The following is a 26,889-nucleotide window of genomic DNA, read 5'->3' as shown; positions in this document are numbered from 1 at the left end:
ATGGTGAATTCCAGCAGGCGATGATCACTGTCGCCCAGGTGGTCGAGCACCTGCAGCCCCCTCACCAGGTCATGGCCTGTGGCCAGCACCAGGTCCAACAAGGCATCTCCCCTGGTGGGGTTAGATGGAGGTCCTGCATTTGTTTGCAACTTGATGCTATGCTTGTAACCAGTACTAAATCTTTCAAAACTGGAAGCAATCTAGTTGGGGGAGGTACTTTAACAAAACATATTACATTCTTGTGAACGATTACTGAAACATTTCCCTATCAAATAATTTTCTCAAGAGATCCTAATCCCTTCCTTGGTATTGCTCCTTGTCAAAAGAAGGAGAAAACACATAAAACCTTTTCAGTGATATCACCTGTATAGGTAAAGGACTTTAAAAACTTTTCAACTTATAAATATGTGTTTTATTTAATATTTTGAAGTGGAACTATTATAAATGGATGGTAAACTGAAAAAGGAAGTCTAAACTGACATAAAGGAACTCAGATGAAGAAAATCATCAACTATGGAAAACTCTTCTGCTATCCTACATGCCACTTGCAATGCTTACATTCCCCAAAGCAACCTACACCAAACTGCAAGAAGCTGCTTTTGAACACCATATCCACCAAGGACGGCAACCATATTATGTCTTGAAAAAGTAGAAAGTGATGCATAATGCCAGCTTTATAGATCACCATCAAATGCATCAACTTTCCCAACCTGCAAAGGCAGCGAATGATCTCAATCAGTAGACCCTGAATACTTCCAGTACTTCTTTGTCACTACTATAGTTAACGTCAGACATGGAATTCTGTGTGTTCAGACAAGGAGAGCCTGGCTACATTACTTTGTTTGTATGGCTCTCCAAAACTACGATTTTTTTCTAAGAGCCTGACATTTTAAGATAAAACAAAGTGAGAACTATCCTACGATTCACCTGGTAAGACAAAGAACCACAGAAAAGAAGTGTGTCACTATTCTGACCACAAACTTGTCCTCGCAAATGAACAAAAGGTACAGTAGTGAAAAATAGGGCATGAAGGCCTCTAGAGAGTCTAGCCAAACTGACGGCAAACAGAAAAAATAGGACCTTGAGGGACAAACGTTGTTACGACCTTCTAGACGACTTGCACTGTGACCTGGTAAGGTCATTCAGATCCCAACTTTTCAAGGACTGGATGATTACAACCCTCAGTTTCTTCAGTTCTGTAAAACCTAGACATGACTGGATGTATTCCCAAAGGACATAAGGTCTGCAGGACACTAAAACGCACAACTGCTATAGAGTTAATGTTTAATGAACTGACCTCATTCACAAACCATGCAAAAAAGGTTCTGAATGTTCTGAAATACAAAGCAACATAGTATCAATAACTACTAAAGTACTGCATACCAAATACAGACAGACAGACACATTGAATCAATCAAAATAGCAAACCACTTTTTCACTCAAATCACTTAATTATACTCATCAAATCATCAGCCACACTGTTAGCCTATATTGCCATGGACAACTGAACTTTCCATCACCAGTAAGACAGAAATTAGGTTTCACTAGGTCAAGGATACCAGGGCACTTGCAATCAGTATGGCACACACAGAATCAAGCTTCATGTGGGCATGGCTACTTTTGAAGCATTTTCTCTATTTGAGAGATTTATAATGGAGGTAATTCAATACTCCACTTGCGTAACAGAGCAGCTACTCTCCCAAATCCATGATCCCTGAATATGCTGAAATAATCCTCTGCCAAAAGACAAATGTCTCCCCTCCCCGCCTTCCCCCCAGCACACTTTGGAGTACTGTGTCATATTCAGCATACAGCACTTCAAGAAAGATGTGAACATATTTAGAGAGAGTACAGCAGACAACAACAAAAATAATTAAAGAAAACATGATGTATGAGGAGAGACTTGAGATTAATTTAGAGAAGAGTAAGTACACTTGATAACAATTTGCAAATACAAAAAAGGACCGCTAGATACAGGATGTCATCTGACTGTTCTCTGGTCTATTAGGGATAGAATAAAATGGATGAAAATTGCAACAAAACACATTTAGGTTAGATCAATGCTTCTCAACCAAGGTGCCACCAGAATGGTGCCGTGAGGTGTCAGGGGATAAGCTAAGCAGATAAACACATACCGAGATCTTGTTGTGTGGCTCAGAGGTTGGTGTGCTGAGCTACTGGGGGTAGGTCGAGAGTTCAAGTCTGGGTGTGAACCCTGAGGCTCAACTGCAAAAATATGGCCCTTGTGGGTGCAAGAAAATTTAGTCTATAAGTATGTAAGGAGCAAATATTGGGAGCTAGGAGAACATATGTTCACTAGGGTGCTAGAGCAATGGCCATAAACTGTTAGAGGATAATTTCACTTCCTTGCAGTAAGGGTGACCAGAATCTGGAATAGACTTCCCAAAGAGGTGATACAATCCCCAATCTTAGAAGTCTTTAAGAGGCAACTAGACAGACACCTTGCCAGGATCATTTGCTCTCAGCAGTATTCTCGCCCAGAGCAAGGTGGTTGAACTCAATGACCTTTTGAGGCCCCTTACAGCCCTTAATTTCTGTGATTCTATGCTGTCAGGTTCATCTCTGCCCACATGATATGCCCCTCATTACCCAGCACCTCTTCAAAGGAATAAACACTAATATCTAAAAGCATTTTTGAAATTGGGTAGCACTCAATTTCATAGAAGTTATGGAGAGGTACCTTGAGCCCAATAAGGGGTGTGAGTCCAAAAAAGGTTGACAAACACTGGGTAAGATATTAGGAAAAACATTCTCTATCTTATGCAGGTTATTAAGTATTGAAATAGATTTCCTAGAGAGATCACAGAATGCTCATCACTGAAACTCTTAAGCACAGGTTAGACAAACTGAACCTGCCTGGCCTCGTGTAGGCACTAGCTTGCCGCCCGGGAGCATGCACCCAGGGTTGGCTGTGGAGGTTGTTCTTGTGGCCTTGAACCTGGGTCACGTTCACCCCGAGGGAGGCCCTGATACTTTCCTGCCATGCCTTGATCTTTCCTTTCAGTGGTGCTCCCTTCTGTGGCTCCTTGCAGGTCAGGCACTACCCCAGTGGGTACTCTTGGGGCTCCACCTCCCCTACACCCCAGCCACATGCCAGCCTCTAGGATGGCCAGTTCGTTCGCCCTCCAATGTAGCCTCCTGTCCTCAATTTGGCTCCTGTTAATCTCCCTTTGTACAGGTTAGCTTTGGAACACTGGGCAGTCCCTGACAATATACTGGGTGTTCCTACTGCTATCCGCCACGCTGCCCCAGCTCCTCCAGATCCACGAATGCTGCCTGTGGCCCTAACCCTTGCCTTGGGGCTCCAGGACAATGGATGCAACTAAAATAAGTTAATGAAAAAAGGGGAATCGGGTCTCAGACCATCCCACTCACGACTCCAGAGTCTATGACTCCTCTGTCCCTCAACGCTGTCCTCCCTCGTCCAGCTTTGCTGCTGTCCAGTGTGATGGCCCCTTTAACTGGCCCTGGACCCCTCCAAAGGGCCCTCCCTTAGGTCCTTTTCTTGCTGCTCATGCCGCCTGTGCTTGATGTGGGGAACAGTTCTGCAGCCTGCTGCCTGCAGCGTTCCCCCAGCCATTCTCCCACCTCCAGCTTTTCTTTCAGCTGGGCAGCACTTCTTTATGATGCCACCTGCCTGCACTGCTCCCAGCCACAGATAAAAGCAGATGATGAATCACATGTGCATTCCCTCATCCAGTGCATCTTTTCCTGAAAAAGGTAAGTTCACCCTGTCTTCAGGGCTTCTCTTTGTCTCAGCGGGTTGGCTCTTCCCTGGGTCCTGCCACGGGAAGAGTCTCCCCTGGGGGACAAATGTCTGTCTGGAATTCTTTAGAAAGAAATGATCCTCCCTTAAGCAATGTTGTTAAACTTGATGCCCTCTGGAGGTCCCTTTTAGCTGTACTTATCTGTGATTGTATAACTGTACGACCACACAACAAGTATTTTACTTAGTTTGAAACTCACATTTTCATTCATTTTGACTTTTCTGTATAAACAAATCTATACCTATAGCATTCTCTCTTTAGTGTGATCCAGCAGAAGGTTTTCCTGTACAACATGCCCCCCTATATATTAAACACATGATACGTATAAAAAAAGAATGCTCTCTCATGTGCCATCCTTGTTTACAATCTGTGTCCCCATCTGCTAAAGCCAACCACTGACAGGAAGATTGACAGATTCAAAACAAAATCCCAAGTGCAGTGCATGTAATCAATCTGTAAACTTGCAACAAAGTACATCACAGGCAGCCTGAATATCACAAGGAGAGTTCTATAAAAAGAATTCTTGCCTTAGCGAAAGCAAAACCTAGTTCCACAACAGCAACATGCTTTAGAAGCCACACACATATTCAAGGCCCTGCTTTTATGTTGAAATTAAAGCTGTATAGAAACCAGCTATGGCATTGTTACACGTTTTGAAATACTAACTTTATAGCTGGTTACCTCTTCTTGTAGCCGTCTAGTCATTTTTATCATGTGATAATTACTTTGCACATGTGCCCAGTCTAACTTTGTTGCACAATTAACCAATTAATTGCATAACATATGTAACGTGTAGCAGGGGCCCAAATGGCTACCAGGAAACATCAAGAGACGCTTCTGCACTTCTATCCAATCGTTTACAAGTCATACTGAAAGGACAACACAATTCTGCAATGGGATGTTCTGTAGTGATATGCAGCAGAGTAATTAAACTCCCCCCTCCCCACAAAGTATCTGCCCAGCTACTAACCCCCAAGGTCTGATCTAGTAACATACTAAGCACCTGCTGAGAGGTAACAGTAGTTGTCAATTCCCACTACTTCAAAACAGACATTTATAGTGCTTTGCAAAATTAGGATTCACTCTAAATTACATATGCATTGCCCCTGTAAATTAGAAGAATATATTTTAGCATAAGAAAAAAAAATACATGGTGGAAAAATGAGACCACACACAAAAAAAAAAAAAAAAGCTACCAAACTTCATTCAAATCAACGTGATTCAGAATTTAGAACCACCTTGAGTTTCACACGCCTTTTCAATTTGCCTATAACAAATGATAATCACAAGCTACCAACAGATAAAATTCATCTTTAGCACTTGCATGTTTACTTTTGTCTGTTTGCAGTGCTTCTGATACAACCTTACTAATCAATAAAACTTGCTTATAGGAAGGGGTCCACCAGTATCTCCACTGGTTATCAGATCAGCACCAATAAAAGGAGAACATTATCAGCTTTTATGGTCATTATGCCCATAGCACCCTAGCGAGCATGGTCCAGTCCCCACACGTCGCTGCCAGCCCGAGCCCACGGCAGGCTACTGGTCCCAGGAAGCAATGGGAGAAGGAGGGGGTGCAATGGAGTGGTTATAGGGCTCCACACTCAGCAACAAAGGGACCTTTACTGGCTCCTTCTGCTGCTGCCACAGCAATGCCATGTGTGCAGCAGAGGCCTGCACGCCAGGGCTGCCTTGGAGATGTTGTGCTTCATGTAGGCAGGGTGAGGCACTGCACAAGGGGCATTCCAGTACGGAAGGCACTGAGCTTGGCTGCACAGGGCCCACCAGCACTGAGGCAGCAACATGCTCTGGGGCTCCAAACATGCCTGGTGCTGCAGTTCGCACAAAGGTGGCAACATGGGCTGCATGGAAAGCAGGGCTGCGAGTAAGAGCCATGAGTGAGGGGGCAACTTGCATGGGAATAAGATGGTTACTGCCTTCCTTATTGGGGGCCAGAGCAGACAAGAGGCATGTGTGCATGCATAATGCAAAATAAACAAAAAAAGGTTTTCCAATGTCAGTAGTTTAAAATGCCTTGCACCGTTACTAAATATCGGTTATCAGATTGGCATCAGTCTATATGATTGGTTAATCACCTACTATTGGCATTGGCAAGAAAATCTTTATTGGTGCATCCTGCTTACAGCAGAAGATAGAGCTTCCCAGAGACCAGTCCATGGCATGCATGCTCACAGGAACATCTCAGAGTTTACCACCTACTTGCTCCAAATGAAGAGCAAGTTTCTATACTACCGTCTCAACAATAAACAAAATAGAACGGACTTTAAAAAACTCTGCCAAAAGGACTACAAACAAGAGTGTAGGCACAAACATGTTAGTCATGTGACTTAAAAACAGTCATGCCACTTAACACCTACAATGCATCTATATATTGAAAGTACTTGCATAAAATAAACTGATTACAGGCCTTCAGAGCTACAGAAATGGACTAAAAGGCATAAATAAATACAAATAAACCTTAACAAAAACTCTCTAATAAACTGCTAATACATTTGACAGAAATTAACAAACCTGAGAAAGCTGGTTTAAGAAACAGGATGGAACAGATAGGTAAGACTGAAAAGATCTAAAGAAAAAGAAGTTAAACAAGGTAATACAGATACGGTGAAGAACCTCCTTTCTAGTTTCTTTAAAATGAGTAAGCATGCTGATAAGAACGTCAAATCATTTCAACACAGAAGTTTCCTATTCATTTCAGGTAGCGCCTATGTAAGGGTCTTTGTTACTTCATATGAGCCAGTGTTGGGCTCTTTATTGTATTAGGAACTGGCCCACCAAAAATAATGGCTGTGATAAAGACAGACACAGAAGACACTACACTTTTAAAAAATTACTAGGGAATTAGAAACATTTAAATTCTGCTAAATTATTTTCCAGGAACAATACAGTTTATTTCATTTTTAGAGACAATCCTTCAGAAAACTTACGTTAATATTAAATTAACAATTTCTGATAAATTCAGCTCAAAGATTATGTTGCATGAAAACAAGCAAATAATGCCACTGTAAACAATAAGAGAGATGAAAGTTTACATGATTTTTATAATACTCCCAACAATTCAAGCAGTTGAGAGAATTCTGATCACATTTCCAGAGTTAGGAACTTCCCAAAATAATTCACTCTCAAGGAGAGTTAACAAAGCTGCAGCACAAGTTCAAAGTTGTAATATGAGCCAGTAATATGGCTTAAGAAAAAATACATTTCAAGCTATCCTATAACAAGATTTGCCAGGAACCCATATTAAATGCATCCAGGCATCATCATGAAATAAGATCCCTCCCCAACAGTAGTTCTTTAAAAATAAAACAGAACAGCATATAAAAACACCCCTGCCCTCCTAAAAGCCATATTTGACTTTGTTACTTTTCCACAAGGCCAATAAAATACTTAACTATATATAATATTATTAAACTATTATAAAACCTGTCCTGTTTTACATATGAAATAGAGGACAGAGAGTGAAAACACTCAAAGGATTTGTTTAGAGTATCAATGATGGTGCTGGGATTAGACCCCAAACCAAATGCTTAGTTCTCCACACACTGGAAATTGGAAGTTTGCGCTATGCAGTGCAAAATCCAAAGTGGTTTATGGGAAAGTCTACATTGAGTGGAAAGAAAATGAATGAAGGGATCCTGTATCTGTCAGAGGAATACAGAATGACTCTTTATGTCACACACCTTATAAAGTCATACTTCCTTGTAACCCCACATTCCAGTATGCATCTATAAGTACCTGACTATATATATGTATTCAAACAGGAGAAAAACTATAGTATTTCATACTGTATGTGTTAGGGTATTAAAGTACTAAAAGAACTATAACTTTAAAATGTCTTGAGTTTGTAAGTTTCAAATTCTCAGAATCAACATGGCAGTAGCTGTTTTTGCTCTGAATAGTCTTGTTTTTTTAAAAAGCAAATAAAACATCAAGTGATCAACACAGGAGTCAAATGAGAGGAAGAAAGGTTGGGTAGTTACTACAAACTGAAGAAAAAAATTAATATATTTTATACGGCTACACATCATTTTACCTCCAAGCATCTGTTTTTGAAGTTGCCTAGGATAAAAGCACACATTATGCATTTCATTATCTGATGTAACACATTCTTTCCATATGTAAATGCATACATGTTTATTTTAATCTTCAGGATTCCCGGAACGCATATAATGGCACATATTCAGAGATCAATGAAACATCGTATATTCCTCTTATAAAGAATGGATACCCATGGGTAACAAAATACTAACTGCTGCAATGTCTCTAGGGTAATCCCAAACTATTTACTAGCCAAGTATATAGCCCACTTGAAGTGGAGTCACTTTGGCAGAAAGGCAAACAAATGTGCAGGGTTAGTCTGCTTAGCTGAACTTCTTACCATATTTTGTCTACATAGGGCCCTCACAGTTCAACAGCATGTGGGGTGAGGCAAAAGGAGATGCTTTTAGTTTTAGAAAAAGTACTCTCTCTCTACTTTACTAGATATGCGGCTGTACAGTACATTATACCATTTGTCAAGAACAGAAGAAACATCGTAGGAGAACTATCTTTTTTTAATCTCTTCACTAATGATGTTTTTCTGATTGTTTGAAAACATCAGTAATATGTAACAATTGGGTTTCAAGAGCCATGTCAGAAATGATCTTCCAGAATTACCTGAAAAACAACTGAAGCATTGGGTGATCCTGAATCTGAAGTACTAACAAATACTATAGCTTCATATGATCAGACAGTAATTGAGGACTAGGTAGATATAATGCATTAGTACTGCACAACTGTAGTCTCTAGAGGTCTTCCATTTTACATTAAACTGACCCCAAGGAGTCCAGTGGAACCCATTTTGCAAGTGTCATAAGAAAGAAATGGGAGCATGAGAAACAGCCCAAGGCAGCTTGAATGATATACTGTGCATGTTGACCGCTTGGTCAGACAAGTCTCCTACTGGTATCATATTAATCTGGCAGTAAAAAAAATAAATAAATAAAAAAGTGTTTTACTTTTTAATTTAGAAATAGCTTATCCCTGGTTCTTTTCATTAACTCTAAATACATCCATTTTAAATATTATTTTAATTCACAGAGGTAGGTTTATTTGAAATTTAGTATGACAGACGGTGATAAAAATTTATGACAAGGATGCAGTAACAAGGCTACTTGTCCAATACGCTAATATTTTCATTTAAATTTCTATTTTCTAATGCCTGTTAAAGAAGTAAAGAAGGAACATGGAGAGCACAGTACGGTTGGGGGGCAGGGGCAGCATGCAGGGGAGATCTAGCTGTGTGGTTTCACAGGAGTGCAGGGCAGACCACACCACATGCACCACCATCCCCACAATTTACATTCTCCAGCTTTGGGCCCAGAGATGCTGATGCTGCTTCTGCCCAGACAGGCAGGATGGTGTCAGGCCATGGCCACCACTGCTGATGGCACCAGAGCCAGAGCAGAGCAGAGCAGAGCAGCAGCAAATATGCAACAGAGAAGGCTGCGTGGGAGGTTAGTAGGTGACGGGGTCAAGCCCAGGCACAGGGGGTCAGGCATGGAGCATGGGGGACAGGTGGTATGTGGCAGGACGAATGGAGGAAATATGGTAGGGACAAATGGTAGGTATGGTAGGCATGGGGCTGGGGGGGGAAGGGAGGGTCTGGCCCCTCATCCCTCCTGCCACTGCTTTCTCCACAGCAATGGGAGGATGAATTTAAAGATAGCCCCCCTCCCCACAACAATTACATTCTACCCATGGAAAATTATAATAAATGTACACATTTTCTATCTATTGTGGGGAAAAGGTCATCTTAAATTCAAAGTCATCTTGGATTTGGGTAAATACAGTGCACTTATTTATTCCAGTTGTACAAAGAAGAAAGTCACTCCCCATTTGTTGACAAACCTTGGCATGAATTTGTTCATGATGGCCTGAATTACTTTTCCCTTGATATGAGGTAGAAAAGACCTACAAGTTAAACAAATCACTTTCAACTGTAACATTTACACACTGGGTTTTCGCCTGCGGATTTCAAAGATCTCTCACTGTGAAAGCACTAAGATGTATATCTACCCCTTGTTGAAAGTATCCAATTGATTTTGTTACTGAAGGAACAACAGGGTCAAATAATACTTCCAATCTGAATGCTGACTTGATTCACTATATCAAGTAAAACAGTACCTATTTTAGTATGGTTAACTACTTCATGTCTCTGCAAGGAACGATATTCTGAGCTAGCTAGTAATGAACAGTCACGCTCAGGTTTTGCATAGGATTCCATCCTGCTGAAGCTTTAGACCCATTAGTACTAGAAGAACATGAACTTCTTGATAATTTGAAGACAAAACATAATATAGAAAAATGATGTTTAAGGAACTTGTTACATGGAAGAAAAATCCTACCTTTTTGAGCAGCACAGACTGTGCGTGCGCCAAAGGCCACAGGTGCAACTAAGGCATCATGAGATCTGATGCATGATTCCCACAACTGCACTTCCTGCCATGACACCAATGCATGGCAAGAGTTGTGACTGGGGGGGCGGGTCTCAAGCTTCCCGATATCTTGAACTGAGGCTTTCCCTGCACTGGTCCCCTGGCTAGGAGCCCCAGGGGCACACAATGGACCCCTGAGGCTGGGAACTGCCAAATGATTGGGGCTTCCAGCTCCAGGGGTACACCAAATCAGCTGATGGGGCCCCAAGCAGCAGGAACATATGGTACACCTCATGGCTGAGAGCCTAGATCAGCTGACAGCTCCCAGCCAGAGGGCACACTGGGTGCCCAGGCTGGCCACACGCTCAATTAACATCATGAAAGGAACCAAAGTTATTACACATACCTTGTGTAGTAACTTTGTGGCTTATTCCTGGTTTTATCAAACCATTAACTGCATTAATATGTGGCCAGATAACTACTTAAGTCTTGTTTAGCTGGTTAATTACATCTCAAGTATAAGTGTGTACCAGGGTCCTATAGAGAGGCTATGCTATATAAATAGAAAATTCCTGTTTCTAAACAAAATCCTAAATTCTCTAGTAGGAAACAGGAATAAAGAATCTGCTTAAGAAGGAAGTCACAAGACACTGCCCAAGTAACTATTTAGATAACAGGAGACAAGAACACTCCATTCTTACCAGTGTGTTACTGTAGCAGAAAGACTCTTGATATTTTTATTACTAAATCTAATGACTTAGGAAACTACCAAACATGCTGAAGACACTCAAAAAAGAACATGCTATTTCTACCACACTTCACTTCCTTAAGATTTCTACCACACACTATCAGTTGTAGATTTTCTTTTTTAGTCAAGAACGCACCAGTCTGTCCCTGGTTTATAACCATCACAAAATGAAGCAGGTGCTGGAAAGTATTAGCATCTAAGGGTTCCTGTACATGTTTGGGGGTAATTACAGCACATTGGAGCAGTCTTGATTAAACTGGGTTCGTTGGAGTGTACCAATTATCACACTCCAGCCAGCTCGTCTCTCATGTATCAGCATCCCTGCGTTTCAAAATGGTAGCAGGGGCAGTTTAAGCACAATGCCCCCATTTCGAAGTATGCGGAAGCTGATACATGAGATGCTGTGGACACTTTAGAGTGGTGCTCTAATTAAAGTGTCCCTGTGCCCCCACCGAGCATGTGTAAAAATGCCTAAAGGTTTCACTCAAAATTTGTAAGCCAAATCTTGAATCTTCTATATTCAACTTTTACACCTACTGCTGAAAAGACATTTTGCATTAAACCAACAAAGAACATGGAGTTATTGCTACCAATTGGGAATATGAGTCCACAGTTCAGAACATTATAAATACAACTTTCTCTCTGAAACTATAATTGTAGAACAGTAGATATGTTAGATGGACATTTTCCTACCTTCTTGTGAATCCAAAGCACTAGTGAACTTGTATCACAGACTTCAGTCCCTCCACCATCCTTTTCCAAGTTTTGAGCTTTATATCCACAAGTTAAAACTACTGAATTTTACAAACAGGACTGAAATTTGACAAATAATTTCTCAAATTACAAAGCAGTTTAAAGAAATTTTAACAAAGGTCAATTTAGGTATTGGGCCTACCTGCTTCCACAGGTTTTAAGATTCTAAACCTTAATCTATCAAGGAACATAACATCTGGTTAAAGAAATAAACAAAAAGTGTTCATTTACCAAATATTACTTTTTAACAGTTTCTCTCCAACTTGTTGGCATCCTTGTCTTATGAAGCACCTGCCTTAAATATAAGCTTTGAGGGTAAACAGGATAGGTGGAAGACAGAAAGACCTGACCTTATTCTCTAAACCTTCTTCAAAAGCCATCTGTGTGCTTGTGAAAAGTATAAGCACATACCACACATTTCTCTCTTCAAAATAAAGGCCAGAAGGTACATTCTTAGTAATAGGCTTTTTGTCTCTCTCTACCGTACATGACAGAAGCTTTGCTGAATAGCATCCCTCTGGATGGGAACATTTTCCTCCAATATAATAATACTCCAAACATCAGGCCAGCAAACACGTTAAAACAAATCTCATACTAGTTTGACTCTCTCATTGGAAAATGGGTAATCTGAGAAAGAAAAAAAAATTCAAAAGAACTCATCCATAACTCTGCTTTGAAAACGGTAAAACTGATTTTAGAATTCAGGAGACAGGGGTACTACCCATATGGTTCACATGCCCTGCTACAAGAAAGGCTTACAATAATTGGATGCTATTTATGACAAGTTACAGTTACAGCAGCAGCTCTTTACTATGTTAACTTGTTAATGTTAACAGCAAGAACCACCTGACATTTTACAGGTAAACACAGATTATAAGACATGCTGCATAATTTTTGAGACAGCATATTTAACCTAAATGCATTGTGCCGTGCTTTTCTTTTACTAGTGACTGACCATTGCTATTTCTCTGCTGCAGTGAAATAAAAAAAAGTCAGCCGTTCTGAAACTTGAGGTTAAAAAACAAAAACACCGCAGTTAACAAAACAACATAAATTTAAGATGTAAAAGTAATATCATCTACTAACAGTAGAAGAAATATCAACTGGCTTATTTTTTCTTAGAAAAGCATGCATTAGGATACGTGTAGAGTTCCATGTATCTGGATTTTGCCATACTTTGTCTGGTGTAAACTTGTTGAATTCCAGCTCTGAGATCATCCCATATCTGGTCAAGACCAATCTGTTTAAGTCCATGTGGGTTCTGACTCCTATTCGATGACATTTTGGGTTTCTTGTGAAGTCTTCCAGTGCAGCAGTTTGTGATCTGGTTATTCCTCCATCAGAAGTTAAGCAACATTCTAAGTTGAGGTCGCAATCATTCAAAAGAGATATTCTTTACATATGAAAAGTACTGTCCACCTGCAAGATAGCCTGCCAAAAAATAAGGAAAAAGCCACATAATCATACACTGCTATACCATTCGTTTTCATCAGCTATTAGAACAAAAGATTTACAACTTTAATAGGAAATGCTGCATCTCATCAGTAAAACCAACTGTATACCACTAAATCTACCACTAATGGAACACAATAATTGCTTTTTAATCATACTAGTCACCATCCTGGCACTTCAAAAATAAATAAATTACAAAGAAACCAGCTTTACAACCTGAATTCACACCAAAAAGTCAACAAACAGATTAAAGTTGTAAATATAGATTTGTAGGATGATCACCAAGCTTAAGGAAAATTTTTGAAAGACAACCATACTATTACCCAAACAATATACTGAATTTTAGAAGCAACCAATGCTGATCTGCAATAAGCACTTGTACTAAAGGCCTGTGTAACATTTATCATGGACCCAAAAATATTCACAAAATAACTGCATCTGAACAGATTTTCTGACTTGGTTACTGATTTTAAATTTCTTAAGATTCGTGAAATATAGATGATACACACACTGGGCCACAGAAAACAAAGTTAGTTAACCTGAAAGAAAGCCAAGCTAATGTTATCTGAGAGCTCTTAGATCCTTATCTACTCCTATTTTCAATAGATTTGTTTTTCCTTTTTGAGGATGCTTTTTTGTTTGACAACATTTACTAACATGGTAGTCTGAAGAGAAGAGATCTGGAAATACCCGACACAGACAAAGCAATTTTCCAGTTCAGCACTCTATGACATGCTATGTCACCAGGCCCTAGGGCATCTGCCATGACAAAGCTAGAAGAAGGTGGAATTCTAGAAACTTTAAGTTAATGATGACTACTTCACTGTTAATAAGAAAGCAAAAAAATTACTCCCAATCCAAGTCTCTCCCAGCAGCTGACACTAAATTAATAAAACTGATTTTCCCTCCCAACCGTGGTAAAATTGCTACACTTCAGCCTACCCCAGAAGTTTATGACAATGCACTGCTTAATGAACTTCCAGAAGCATTAGTAAAGATTCAGAGTTAACCAAGAAATACTAAAAGTGTTTTTAAGATTTTGTCATCACAGGCTATCCCAGGTCCTAGATCCTCTCAAAACTTTTGATCTTAAAAAAAATCTGTAGAACAACAAATGATTTCTGAAGCTCTGGTTGAGCTAATGGACAGCAGTCACCTTGAACAGTACCTCTCTTGTTACATAATGGAACAAGCAGCCATTAATTAATTAAAATGAATTTAAATTAAACAAAAAAGGTACGGAAAACGAGATGAAAGGAGAAGGGGGATAAACAAGAGAGAAGACAGCAGGACTCACAGGGTAGGAGTTTACTCAATCAAAAGATTTGGGGGGGGGTGGCGCTGCAACACAGAAAGGTTAGAACCACTGATAAAAAACTGGTAATCATGTACAAGCCATTTAAAATGGCAGATATGAAGAGAACAGTCCCCAAGGACTGGGTGCCAAGCATACCAAGCACTGTAGTCGTTTTAAGAAACATCTTTAGAATTTGATTATTACATGGTCTATCCACTGTGGCACCAAAGTTATTAAAAATCTCCCTCAGGCAACAAATGAAAATTATACAAGGACAATCTAAAAATTAACCCATGAATACAAGATAATTAGGGCCTATATATATATATATATGGTACCAATTAACCAAACTTGTCACTTACTATGCTGATAAAGTTTGCCAGTACAACTACCTGTTTTATCGCTTTAAAATAGGGAGTCTCAGCATAAGGTTGCCTATGTACCTTTTAACCAGGGACCATAGAAGCCCTTCCCAAATTTTACAAAAACAATGTACTGGGGCCAAATTAATCATGCTTTTTATTTTTTTCTTCTTCTAATTTGGAAAGGTAGACAGCATAACATTCCTATGGGAATTACACTATTTGATAGGGCTGCTGGCATAACTATCTCTGGATAGCTGTTTGTTCTATACCAGCATTCAAACTGCTTTCCAGGTTTAGTATCCTATTACAAAAAGCCTTCCCAGCTTTATGTCTGCCAAAAACTCTTTTAAGGTCAACCAGAATATATATTTGTAGGGTTTCTCATAAAAAGCTGGTCTAAAAATCTTGAGAATTTCACTACATCTCAAAGACCCTAGTTAAACTTATGGAAGAAAGGGTGCATTTGGATGGAAGGACAGACAAGCAAATAGATGGATGGACTAGACAGGGACTGCAGACTTATGATAAAGTAGAAATTCTATTTCTTCATGGTCTCATCCTGTTAAAAACTTTAAATCCCACACTTTACATTTTCATAATATTATCTTGAGTAATAGGTATTGTTGCATTTAATTACATACTTCTTTGAACTTCCAGATGGATTAGGAAAGATTTAAAAATTTAACTAGGAGTTGCTAATTATCCCCAGGTATCTTAGGTCCTTAATTCTGATGACAAATTTTAAAATTGTAAAGACTCTGTGGATGATTGAAATGAAATGATTTCAAATGAGAAGCAAATTATTGGAAGAGTATGCAAAAATGAGAAATGAGTAAATGTAATTTTTGACTAAAAGACAATGAACCTTTTATTCTCCTATGAACTGCAAACACACACAGTGACATACTAATACCGTGAATACATTACCAGAGTGAAACAGTAAACCATGATACAGAAGCACCGCTTGGTTAATTTTCACTTTATCATTTCCAGAAATGGAAGTGTAACCTTTTAAATTCCACTTTCCTTAAATCAGAAATGGAAGAGAGGAAGAATGTTCACCTCCCTAACGCCCACCTCCCTATTATTGCAGGAAACAGATTATACGTATTACACACACATTCTACTACAATCCTTGCTCCATACTCTGGCGTTCAAGAAGCTCAAGAACCCTTCTCCCCCCCTACAGACATACACACTTTCCCTGGTAAAGATGAAGAGACTACCTCTGGTACTGTTTGGAATTGTCTCCAACCAGCAACAGTGTTGACATGATGCTTATAGATATTACTGCTGACAATAGAAGGTTTCTTAGCAGCAGCCAAACACCGAGCAATCCTCTCAGTGCTACACTGGTACTGATTGGGCAAGCTAAGAGACAGCAAGAATAGGTGCAAAATTAACATCTGAAAACTTCTCTTCAGTCTTCAGGAACAGAAACTTCCTTTGCTAAACCAAAGCTTCAGTTTTTGCAGAAACTGACTAATTTTGCACACCAACCTCCTTACAAGTAAATACAGGCAGTCCTCGACTTAGTGTTTCGAGTTACAACATTTCGCACTTACATTTCTAAACTGGCACCCTGTTTCAACTCATAAAGTCGAAACTGACATCATAAACACTTGATGCAATGCAATGCTATGCCAGCGAACAAGTTCACTGCGTTGCTCATCTCCCTGGAGAACATCTGTCCAAACTTCCTTGGACACTTTATTTAAGAAAGCAGACAAGACTCCGGAAAAACCTGCAGCCAACACTCCTGAGAAGACTCCAGCAAAGAACCCTTCAAGTAGTCCAACCAAGAGCCTTTCAAAAAGTCCAGCAAAGTCACCTCAAAGTCCTTCCAAATCAATATGATTGCTATTTACAATATAAATACATTAATGTAGTTATATTACTCATTCATAATTGATTGAGTACAAAATTCTAGGGTATTTTTTGTGAAAATAGAGCATTGGGCCTTGGTTCAGGAACCAATCCCCCATTTATAACTTTGTTTCTTATGAGAAAATTGGTTCCAAATTGAAACGTTTCAAGTTAAGACGTGGTTTTCAGGATCCAATTGTATTTCTTGTGTCATAAGTCCAATGACTGCCTCTATTCCCAACTTGCTGGGGACAAGTGGACTTCAGGAGTACCGGGTCCAGTTTTGGGTCCTCCCACTTCCAAATGGTTGTGGACAAATTGGAGCAAGTCCAGTGGAGGGCAACAAAAATGGTTGGGGGGAGGGAGTGCAAGCTTTATGAGTACAGGCCGAGAGAACTGGGCTTATTTAGTTTAGAGTAGAGAAAGCTGAGAAGGGATTTAATAGCAGCTTTCAACTACCTGAAGGGAGGTTCCAAAGAGGATGAAACTGAACTGTTCTCAATGGTGCCAGGTCACAGAACAAGGAGCAATGGTCTCAAGTTGCAGCAAGGGAAGTTTAGGTTAGACATTAGGAAAAGCTCTTTCACTAACAGAGTGGTAAAACACTGAAACAGGTTCCGCAGAAAAGTTGTAGTCTTCATCATTGGAGGTTTTTAAGACCCAGAGAGACAAAGCCTTGGTTGGGATGATCTAGTTGGGAAAGGTACTGCTTTGAGCAGGAGGCTGGACTAGATGGCTTCCTGAGGTCCCATCCAACCCATATTTTCTGTGTAATTTTCTAATTCTACGATACTCTTTTATATTAGGGTTAGCAGCCAAAAGAAAAGAATTCTAGCAGTAGCATAAATTTTAGGTTTTTTGATACTTACTGGGATAAACTACAAAAGTACACATGATGTTTATCACATCCAGTCCAAAAATAAAAGGAGTCAATGCATTTATTCCCAAGTCTGGTTTTAGCCTGCTTTCATCTTGTGTTGAGAAGAAAACTGCATGCTTATTGGAATAGCTAATTTATTCCAGAGGTTTTGAGGTACAATCCTATAGTTGTACCTCTTAATCATATCAGTATCTTAGCATTTTAAAATTAATATACTGGAAGAGACAGGCAGGGGTAAATGACCATGGTTTCATTTCTGTTTCAAATTTTCTGCAATTTATTTTTCAGATATCTAACAATTTACAAGGGTCTATCCTTTATATGGTTTAACTGGCACTGCAGTATCTGCATTTGATTACAATAGTTCAGTACTGCTTGGTTAGTTCTGAATTTGAATTTGCTACTAAATGAATAAATCAAGAAAAGTAATTAACTCTATTTACAAGCTTCATAGACTAAAAAGATTCACCTTACCAGTTATTTGGAATACACTTGGTGAAAACAACATATGGATAAAACTAAACATTGTGTACTTATATCTTTCTGCATATCATTCACCTATATGGAAAGGAGTTAAATGGTAATTCAGTTTAACTGGAACACAAAATAGCTGGTAGGACTACTCAAGTTATAAGCAGTTTACTTACAAAACAATTTCCTATTTAGTTTTTTTTGCCTAAGATATACTATTATATATGCACCAAAATTATATTTTGTTATGAAGTGTAACTTTTATTACTGTACACATTTTTTTTTTTTAAAGAAAATGTGAAGATTTATCCTATGGGTAAAGTTAAAGAATGCACTGTTCCAATAAATATTTTAGATCAGTGTGAAGAGAACCCATCCATGTGTGAATTCACAGGGCGTCAGGTCTACAGGATTTAATTATACTTGGTGTCTCTTACATGATGTCATGATTACTAAGACCTTTAAGAAAATAAAACTATGACCTTTTGGCTTGCATATCTAAGCCCTTGGAATCAGTCATGGCAAAAAATAAACACCATGAAGCATAAATGAAATACTTCACGCTTTTGCATTTAGTTTTGCAATGTCATAACCTGCTATATCAGCTCTATTTCGACACTGAGTTTATGGAAATTTATCCCAAGGCATATGGTAAAATAGTGACAAAGTTCTTGGGTTAGTGGTGATTAGAACACTACAACATGCTGGCTTGCCAAACAAATGAAAATTACAAGCTCAAAACTAAAAACCCAGTTTCACAAACAATGTTAGGGTAGGACCTCTCACCTTATTAAGCAATATCAGCAGCAGTGCATGGATGATTAATTTTGAACCAGTCACTGGAAAGATGGGATGGGATGGAATGTTGTTGGACAGATCTGATGCTTAAAAACCAGGACACTGGAGTAGGGATGGTCAACCCCCCGCTTACAGGCCAGGTTGGGCCCACAGAACACTGGCATCTAGTCTGTGGGGCTCCCGAAAGGTCTGGAAATTTGGCAATGGAAGAGCAGATGCAGCATTAATTGCTGCTCCCCTGCTGCCAAATTTCCAGAGGGGAGCCCAAAGGACCAGTCAACGTGGCAGTACACACCGCATCTGATTGGTGCAGGACCAGATAGGGTGATGCATGGGTCCAGATCATGAGGTGCAGGGCTGTATCGAGCTGTTCAGTGGCAGAATCCCAACGGCACAGGGCTAGATTGGGCTGGCCTGTGGCTGGATTGCAAGTGTGGGTCCAAATCCAGGTGGTGTGTGGGTAGGGATGCAGATCAGGGAATGATGAAACTGGCCCACAGACCAGCTTTATGCTTTTCATCCAGCCTGTGGAAGCAACATGATGGGCCCTGCTCCTCTAGAGTTGTGCCAATTCTGCCACTAATTTACACTATGGCTTTGAAGCACAGAATCTATGTTTATTTATCATCTCTGCAGCACCTACTGTAGCTGTTGTTCTAGTTAATGGGGAGAGGGGCAAGTGTGCAATGAAACCATCTCATTTAACATGGCATATGGATAGTTGTTTAAGAAATGGCATATGTTCTCTACTACAAACCAAAACTTGACACAATGCTGCAGAAGAGTCCTGTGAAATTAAGTTCTATGACGCTATGTCAAAAGAAGCTCATAATTTTTCCTAACATGACCAAAAGAGATAAAGCAAAGGAAGAAAAAATGATAGAAGTATCAAACTCTATTTAGAACTTTTAGTGTGATGGTTCAAAACAGGTAGGTAAAAATGGCAAAAACTACTTCGCATTTTTAGGCAAATCCTACACTGCTTAAACTAGTGAAAGTTTTGCCACTGAATTACCAGCCCTGCATTACACCACTGTGGCACTTTTTATTATAAAATAACAAAGCACTCTATAACCACTTTATTATACCACTATCAAGGCAACTTCAGTGTGGTCTAGTATTCACTGATGATAATACTCTGCTCCAACTGATAGGAAAAATGAGAACGTTTGGCCAAGCTCTTTTAACCGTTTGTGCCATGACTTTGCATGAAAAAAAAGGGAACGAATATAATGCTTCATACATACCAGGGCCCATGAAGGGATAAACTGTGGCTCCTAAAGGGTTAAATGGGCCCACGTAGGTTAAATTGTGGCCCCTAGGCTCCTCCTATCTAGCCACTGTTCTCCTGATAATTCTGTGAGCAAAAGTAGTCAGTTTCTGGGCTCCCTCCCAGCTTTCACTGCCTGCCCTTGCCCCAGGGAGTGGATCAGTGTCATGCAGTATTGCTTCGGGAATTTAAGGTAAGCCTGGGTAACGGGTTCACAATGGAGTAGTGGGGGGTGGGGAGGATGGAGTTCATGGTGCAGAAGCATGGGCGCATGGTGCATCAGTGTGGGGGATGGGGTGCAGTGGTTTGGGGGTGGGGGAGAATCTCAACTGCCTGTAGCTGGAGTGGGCCTGTGCTTCACTTTCACAGAGCCCACAAGTATTCAGCCCCGTGGCATTTGGCCCCCAGGCATTTAAAAATTGGACACCCCCAATATATACCCTGAATTATCCAGCACAGAGCCAGTAAAATGCTGCCAAACTCTAAATCATATCTTCACTACAAAGGATTCGCCAGGGGCAATAAAACTTCAATTTCATTTTTAGAAAGGGATGGGGTGGGGAAATGAAGAGAAACACACAAAAAAATAGCAAAACATCACTTGAAACAGAATTCCTAAATGCTACATGATCATCTAGGACAGCTCTGGGTCACTCAACTCACAGGTTCAGCAAGTTGTTTGCTGGTAAATGACTGTACTGCCAAATATTAAATTTAACCTTCAGTGAGAAAGCCCAAATGCCTATCTTTCAGAAGAATGAGATTTAAGTTTGTACTTGTACCCTGAAAAGAACAAAAACACTCTGGGCTACCACAAAAAAGCGTGATCTTACAGACAGTAAAACTTTGAAGATGAGATGTATTACAACCAAGAGGTTTCCCAGCAACTTGGAATAGAGCTACTTAGCAGTGTTGTTGGTTTGTTTGTTTGTTGTAACTACTATACTATACATTTAAGAGACTTCCCTTCTTCCTCTATGGGCTTAAGTTTGACTCTAACTCAAGCATAGGTATTGAAAGCATGAACTGCAACCTGTATATCTTAAGTTTATTTAAAGAGATCCAATACTATAGAGTCACTCATACTCGGATGGCATATACTAGAAAACTAACAAGTTCATGAGAGATCTTATTTCTTATTAGCGCTGTTAGCACCAGAGTTTATTGTTCCTAGGTGCAGCATATACATGTGTACTTGGGACCACAGCATGTTGACCTGGGGTCGAGCAGCCCCAGCTAACAGGAAGCCTGGGAGGTCAGCCTGCCAGCCCAGGGCTGCTCCTGCCCAGCTCAACATGCTGCAGAGGGGTTGGCTGGGACATGAGAGTGCTACTGTGTAGGGCTAGCCAAAGGGGAGGCAGTCCGGCACTTAAGCACCCTTGTGCTCCAGCCAGTCTACATGTGTGCTGAGGTGAAGTAAATAATTCCACCAGAGACTAGAACTTGTATTGGGCAATGCTACCTACAGCAGAGTTAATTAGTTTACACTTAATAGCACTTCTTAGTTTACCTTCAATAGTACCTCTCATGTAGATGGGCTGCTTTACTGCAGCAAGAAAGCCCAAGATGCTTTACTGCAGGGCTAATTAGGCAACTCTGCAGTAAGAACCTTACCTAGATGCACCCAGTATCATTTAAATAAACAGGAATCCAACACCAAGAAGTCTTTACTACTCAGAACACTAATGAATGATCTGGAAATCAACCAATTTAGAAATAAAGCTACACAACTATGAATGACAGGTCACTGGCAATGTTTTCACAAGGGCCTCTAAACAGCTCTTTCTGAAAAGCAAAAATAAGTTACATTTAGACTGTACTAAATCTGTGGAATGTTAAGCAGTATTAAAAAGTCAGAATGTGCTGTGAACAGCCACACATTAAAACTGTTTTTTTTCCTACAAAGCTCTGACTTGACACCAGAGGGCTGGCCAGCAGGGGTGTGGCTAGGAGCCAGGACACATTGGCTCTATCCCTGCTTTTGGTTGTGGAGGGTTGGGGGGCAGGAGCTGTGCATCCTGGGGTGCTGGAAGACCGCAATTTGCTCATTTTATCTCTGTGGAAAAGACGGATATTACCTTAATACAAGCTAGATAACACGGCCTAGAGTTAACTAACACCTGAAGTGGTATAACTGCAATACTCAAATGGCACTTGACACAAGTTAATGAGCTTTAATGTGTGGATGCTCACATTTTAAGTGCCCTTAGTATGGTCTAAACGTAACCTATAACTTCAGTGTATAATTTATTGACCAACAGCATAGATAAGCAGCCCACTGCTGATGCCTGGGCTCAAAACACCATAAGATAAAATATATCAGTTTAATTTCTAGCCTTAAACAGTACTGATTTTCTAAAAGTATTTATTTTTCTATCCTGAAATAACTGCACCTATTTTTCAGAGATGATTTTAGTAAAAAGGTTAATGTATTTATAAGCTGTTAAACTGCAGCATTGAAATCCAATCTGTAATTGACAGGTGTTCTCCTCCGAAAACAGAAATGCAAAAAAATTAATAAAAGCAACTTTTCACTGCGAGATTTTTGCACACAAACCTATGAAGAAATAAAACTTTTTATAAGCAACCAGGTGTTCTATTAAATGCCATTAATATATTAATAATTGTAATAATCTATGGTCAAGGCTATATTCTGGGAAATGAGAATGTTTGTTGATCTGGCTTAGAGAAATGAAGAAAGGACAAGGAAAGATGAGGATAACCACAACAAAATTATGCAGTTACTCAGTTATATAAACACATTCATTTAGATCAGGGGCTCCCAAACTGGGCTTATGTACCTCTGGAGGTACACAAGACATTGCTGGGCAAGGAGAGGGGGTTACACAGCAAAAATTATGTAATGGTGAACATAATTTTCATTATAATTGACATTTAAGGGGTTAAAATACAAAATGTATGCTGGTAAGGTTACATGGGAAGCTGGTAAATCTGGAATGGGGGGACACAATAAGAAAAAGTTTAGGAAACTGATTTAGATCATTCTGTAAAAAAGGTGCGTTATTATTTTATTAGTGAACCATGTTATTTAATCCTTAATTGGCTGTCTCAAAGTACCTAACCCTGTAACTCCAAATTTAGGCAGGAAAGGGGAGTGTTGAAGTCAAGTTATCTACAACCAGATGTGTTTGAATCAATTACCTGTAGTACACAATTCTAGCTGGGGTGGGGGAGTACAACCCTCTCCACCTCTCCTTAAACAAACAAGGTACCATTTTCCATTTTTCTAAAGCAAAAAACTACATTGCTAGGGCATAAAGGTATATTTCTGTGTGTGGATACATAGAAGAATAGTCAGAATATTTCCAAAAGTTAAAGAGATTCCATTACTACTACTAAAAACAATCAGTCAACTACACTGTGTGGGGAGTGTCACCACCGTCCGTTCCTAGGATCTGCCTCTCAAGCATTATACAATACATTCCTAACATAATACAGGTCCTATAACACTTTTGCATATTATTTTTTTACACTCTACGTTCAATAATTTTTTTCTTTTCTTTAACTCACCATTCAAAAATAAGACCTACTAAAATTCTAGGTATCAGCATCAAGGAAGATAAAGTTATCTCTTGTGTCGTGAAGTCATAACAGAGAACTACTATATAACATGACTGCTAAACCTCCAAGCCTAAAAGGCAAAAACGAGAATGGGGAAAAGAGATTCCCTTCCTTTATAATGTTAAGGACCTGTAGTGAAATCACAAGGACTAGACTACAAGAAAAAATTATTTGAAGATGGGGAAATTTTCTTTTACTTAATATTCATTAGTAAAACCATTTTTCAAGATGAAACTCAGAAAGAAATAAGTGATATGCATATAACAGCTCCCATAAGAAAATCCACCAGTATTATTCCTACTTTTAACTACAAAATATATGCTACTGTAATTCAATACTGGTGCTTTATAAAGCTATCTGTAGGAGTTATTTCCTTATTGAAATATCTAATTACAGACATATGCCCAAGGTACATACACCTATTCATTTTCTTATTTCTACTACACCACTCATTCCCAAAATAAGACTGTGAAGTAAACTACATTTTATGTCTGTTCTTGCAAGTCTCTATCCTTATATTCAGGTGTCAACTTTCTGTCAGCAATCACTTTTAGTTCTCAGGTAAAATTTTGCAAAGTGCCTAGCAGATGTAGAGGTCCAATGGGGATTTAAAAAAAATGGAGACATCTTGAACTTAAATCACTTAAGTTACTTGTGAAAAATATTTAACTTTTGCCTGGTTTCTTATAGGACCTGGATTTGATCCCAGAGCAGTAGGTTTCTACTCATTGTTTCCACTTCCAGGGAGGCCTCGAGGTCTACCCAGCCTCCATTCAATAGGTACCAGGAGCATAGTGCTGATCACATCACCTTCTTATACAGTACTGTGGGTTAAACAAACAGTGAAGGCCTGCCTCCACTGCCCCAGTGAGCCTCAATGACCCGTAAATAGGACACCTTTACCTTGTTTCTTGTTACACAAAGAGAACAAAGCAAAGAGATGAGCATTGGGCCAATAACAGCAAAAGGTTATGAGAAAATTAAGCTACACTAACTAGTTATTACTGAGTAAAACTCTGAGACTTTCACTACTACTAACAAATCAGCCTCATTCATTATACAGCATTTTAGAGATTAAGATCAGAATTCCCCCCTCCATATTTTGCCAATGTTACAGAGTACTGAAATGATCTAATATTTATTAAAATGCATATATTTCCTCAATATCACAAATACAGTACAAACTTATAAAAAATATAGTCAACAGAAACTGGTTTCACTCACTAATTCCTTTAAACCAGGGCGTCAAAGACACGGCCCACGGAACTGCATTGTCTGGCCTGCAGGTCTCAAACTGGGCCTATATGCAGCATGCACTGGGCCTGTATACTGCACGCAGTATGGAGCCCATCTGGAACAGACTGTACAGCACGAAGGCTGGAGCTGAAGTTCGCACCGCATGAAACGCACAGGGCATACAGCACCTGCACCAGACCAATCTTGCACATGGGACCTACAGCTGGTCTAGACTGGACCCAAAGATCAATTGCCTGTGCCAGATCTATTGTGGAAATCTAGTGTGGTACAGGCAATGCATACAACATGCACCCTGAACCATCCTCATGCACCATGAGCTGCATGTGGCTGAGGCCAGTACGTGTTGAATGCAGCACCGGGCTGCGGCATACGCCGTATGTCATATCTCTGCTGGGCTGGCCCTGAAAATTGGATCTGGCCCATGGATATATATTCAGCCAATATCCTTCCTCCCATTTCCCCATTCCCCAAATAAAAGCTCTCAACACCTTAACCCAGCCCTATATCCCTGGAGCAGGAGTTTCTCTGCAAAAGCCTAAGGAGACCCAAAGCAACTGTTAAGGTTATTTACTTCAATAGCACAACTGGGATTTAACCAACTCTCCAATAAGCAAAGTAGATAGTCTTGTGTATCCTTTCAAAGAGCTGTAGTAAATGATTATACCTCAAGTAATATATGCATGTGCTCACAAAATTAACTAAAGGGTAACGCAGGTTGGCATACTGCAAATGTGTATTACTACCAGGAAGATATGCAAGGCAGTAACACCACTATTTTTCCTAACATACTAACCTGCTACATTACAGAGCAGGCTTTAGGAGACAAAAAACTCACCCAAACAAACCTCCTTACAGCTTATTTTAAAAACTACAGCTCTCAACGAGCTGTGTTGCTGAACCAATCTTAAAACGTTTGGATTTTTCAGGAAAGCTGTGGTATAAACTACTTTAGGTTGCACTGGGCACAATTATTTTATTAACTTATCTTACATACAAACCATACCTGGCTTTGTACTGGTCTGCTACTGAGAAGATGCACAAAACCAGTTCACTATCTTCCACCTACATATACCAAAGAGAGCACCTTTGGAAGTGGAGCAATTCCTCATATTTCAAGATTTGCCTTATGAAAGTACCTGATTGCTAAAGATGGGAAAACATAACCCCCTTAACAATATATGCATGTGCACAAAGTGAAAAGGGAAGGAAACACACGATCTATTGTATACATAATTCTTCTGTAAAATAGCATTACATTCCTCTGAAAGTAAAATATCAAACTTGAAAGTGATGTAATAAGCATTTCTAGAATAAAGCATTTGAAAAAGTAGAGGGCTTCCATTTTGCAAAAGTTCCTATGCAGAAATATTTCTCATGGAATTTTTTTTCCAGTTGTAAACTGGCTGTAAAATCTGAGCTATACTTTTGCATCCACATTTTTTTGGCAAAAAGAAAAAAAATTCCAGCTATTTCCCCTCAACAGTTATTTATATGCACATAGGTCTTCTTAGTATGACCTTGAGACATTTTAAGTACCCAGTTGTGCCTGCAAATCATGTATTTTGATGTGTAATTACTTTACATGTGAAGACAATAAGCATAAAAATTAACACACAACAGATTCCCCTCAAAGCCAAACACAAAATGTAATCCTATAAGGAAGATTTTACAGTATTAAAGTATTTTGTCTAAATTCATATTTTAGATTCTATACATCTATTAACCTAAGTCAATCAGGTAGTTAGTCGACGTTTCATAATTTCTAGGGTGGGAAGGGATCTGAGCAGATCATCAAGTCCGACCCCCCTGCCATGGCAGGAAAGAGTACTGGGGTCAAACGACCCCAGCAAGGTGTCCATCTAACCTCCTCTTAAAAACCCCCAGGGTAGGAGCCTGCACCACTTCTCTTGCAAGTTGGTTCCAGA

General features: G+C 39.6%; 1 protein-coding gene across 2 annotated transcripts in view; it reads right to left on the bottom strand.

Moving 5' to 3' along the window:
* The window catches only part of CUL1 (cullin 1), a 53,848-nt gene extending 40,691 nt beyond the window's left edge, over positions 1-13,157 (bottom strand). For both annotated transcript variants that reach the window (XM_019539410.1, XM_019539417.1), the window contains exon 1: positions 12,869-13,157. In XM_019539410.1, the coding sequence (XP_019394955.1) occupies positions 12,869-13,008 (140 nt within the window). In that variant the 5' untranslated portion in view covers positions 13,009-13,157. The remainder of the gene's footprint in view (positions 1-12,868) is intronic.
* Positions 13,158-26,889: the final 13,732 nt, after the last annotated feature.

This window comes from Crocodylus porosus, unplaced genomic scaffold (assembly GCF_001723895.1).
Source record: "Crocodylus porosus isolate Cpor-Errol unplaced genomic scaffold, CroPor_comp1, whole genome shotgun sequence".
Classification (NCBI taxonomy): Eukaryota; Metazoa; Chordata; order Crocodylia; family Crocodylidae; genus Crocodylus; species Crocodylus porosus.
This window is presented reverse-complemented; position numbering and strand designations above follow the sequence as displayed.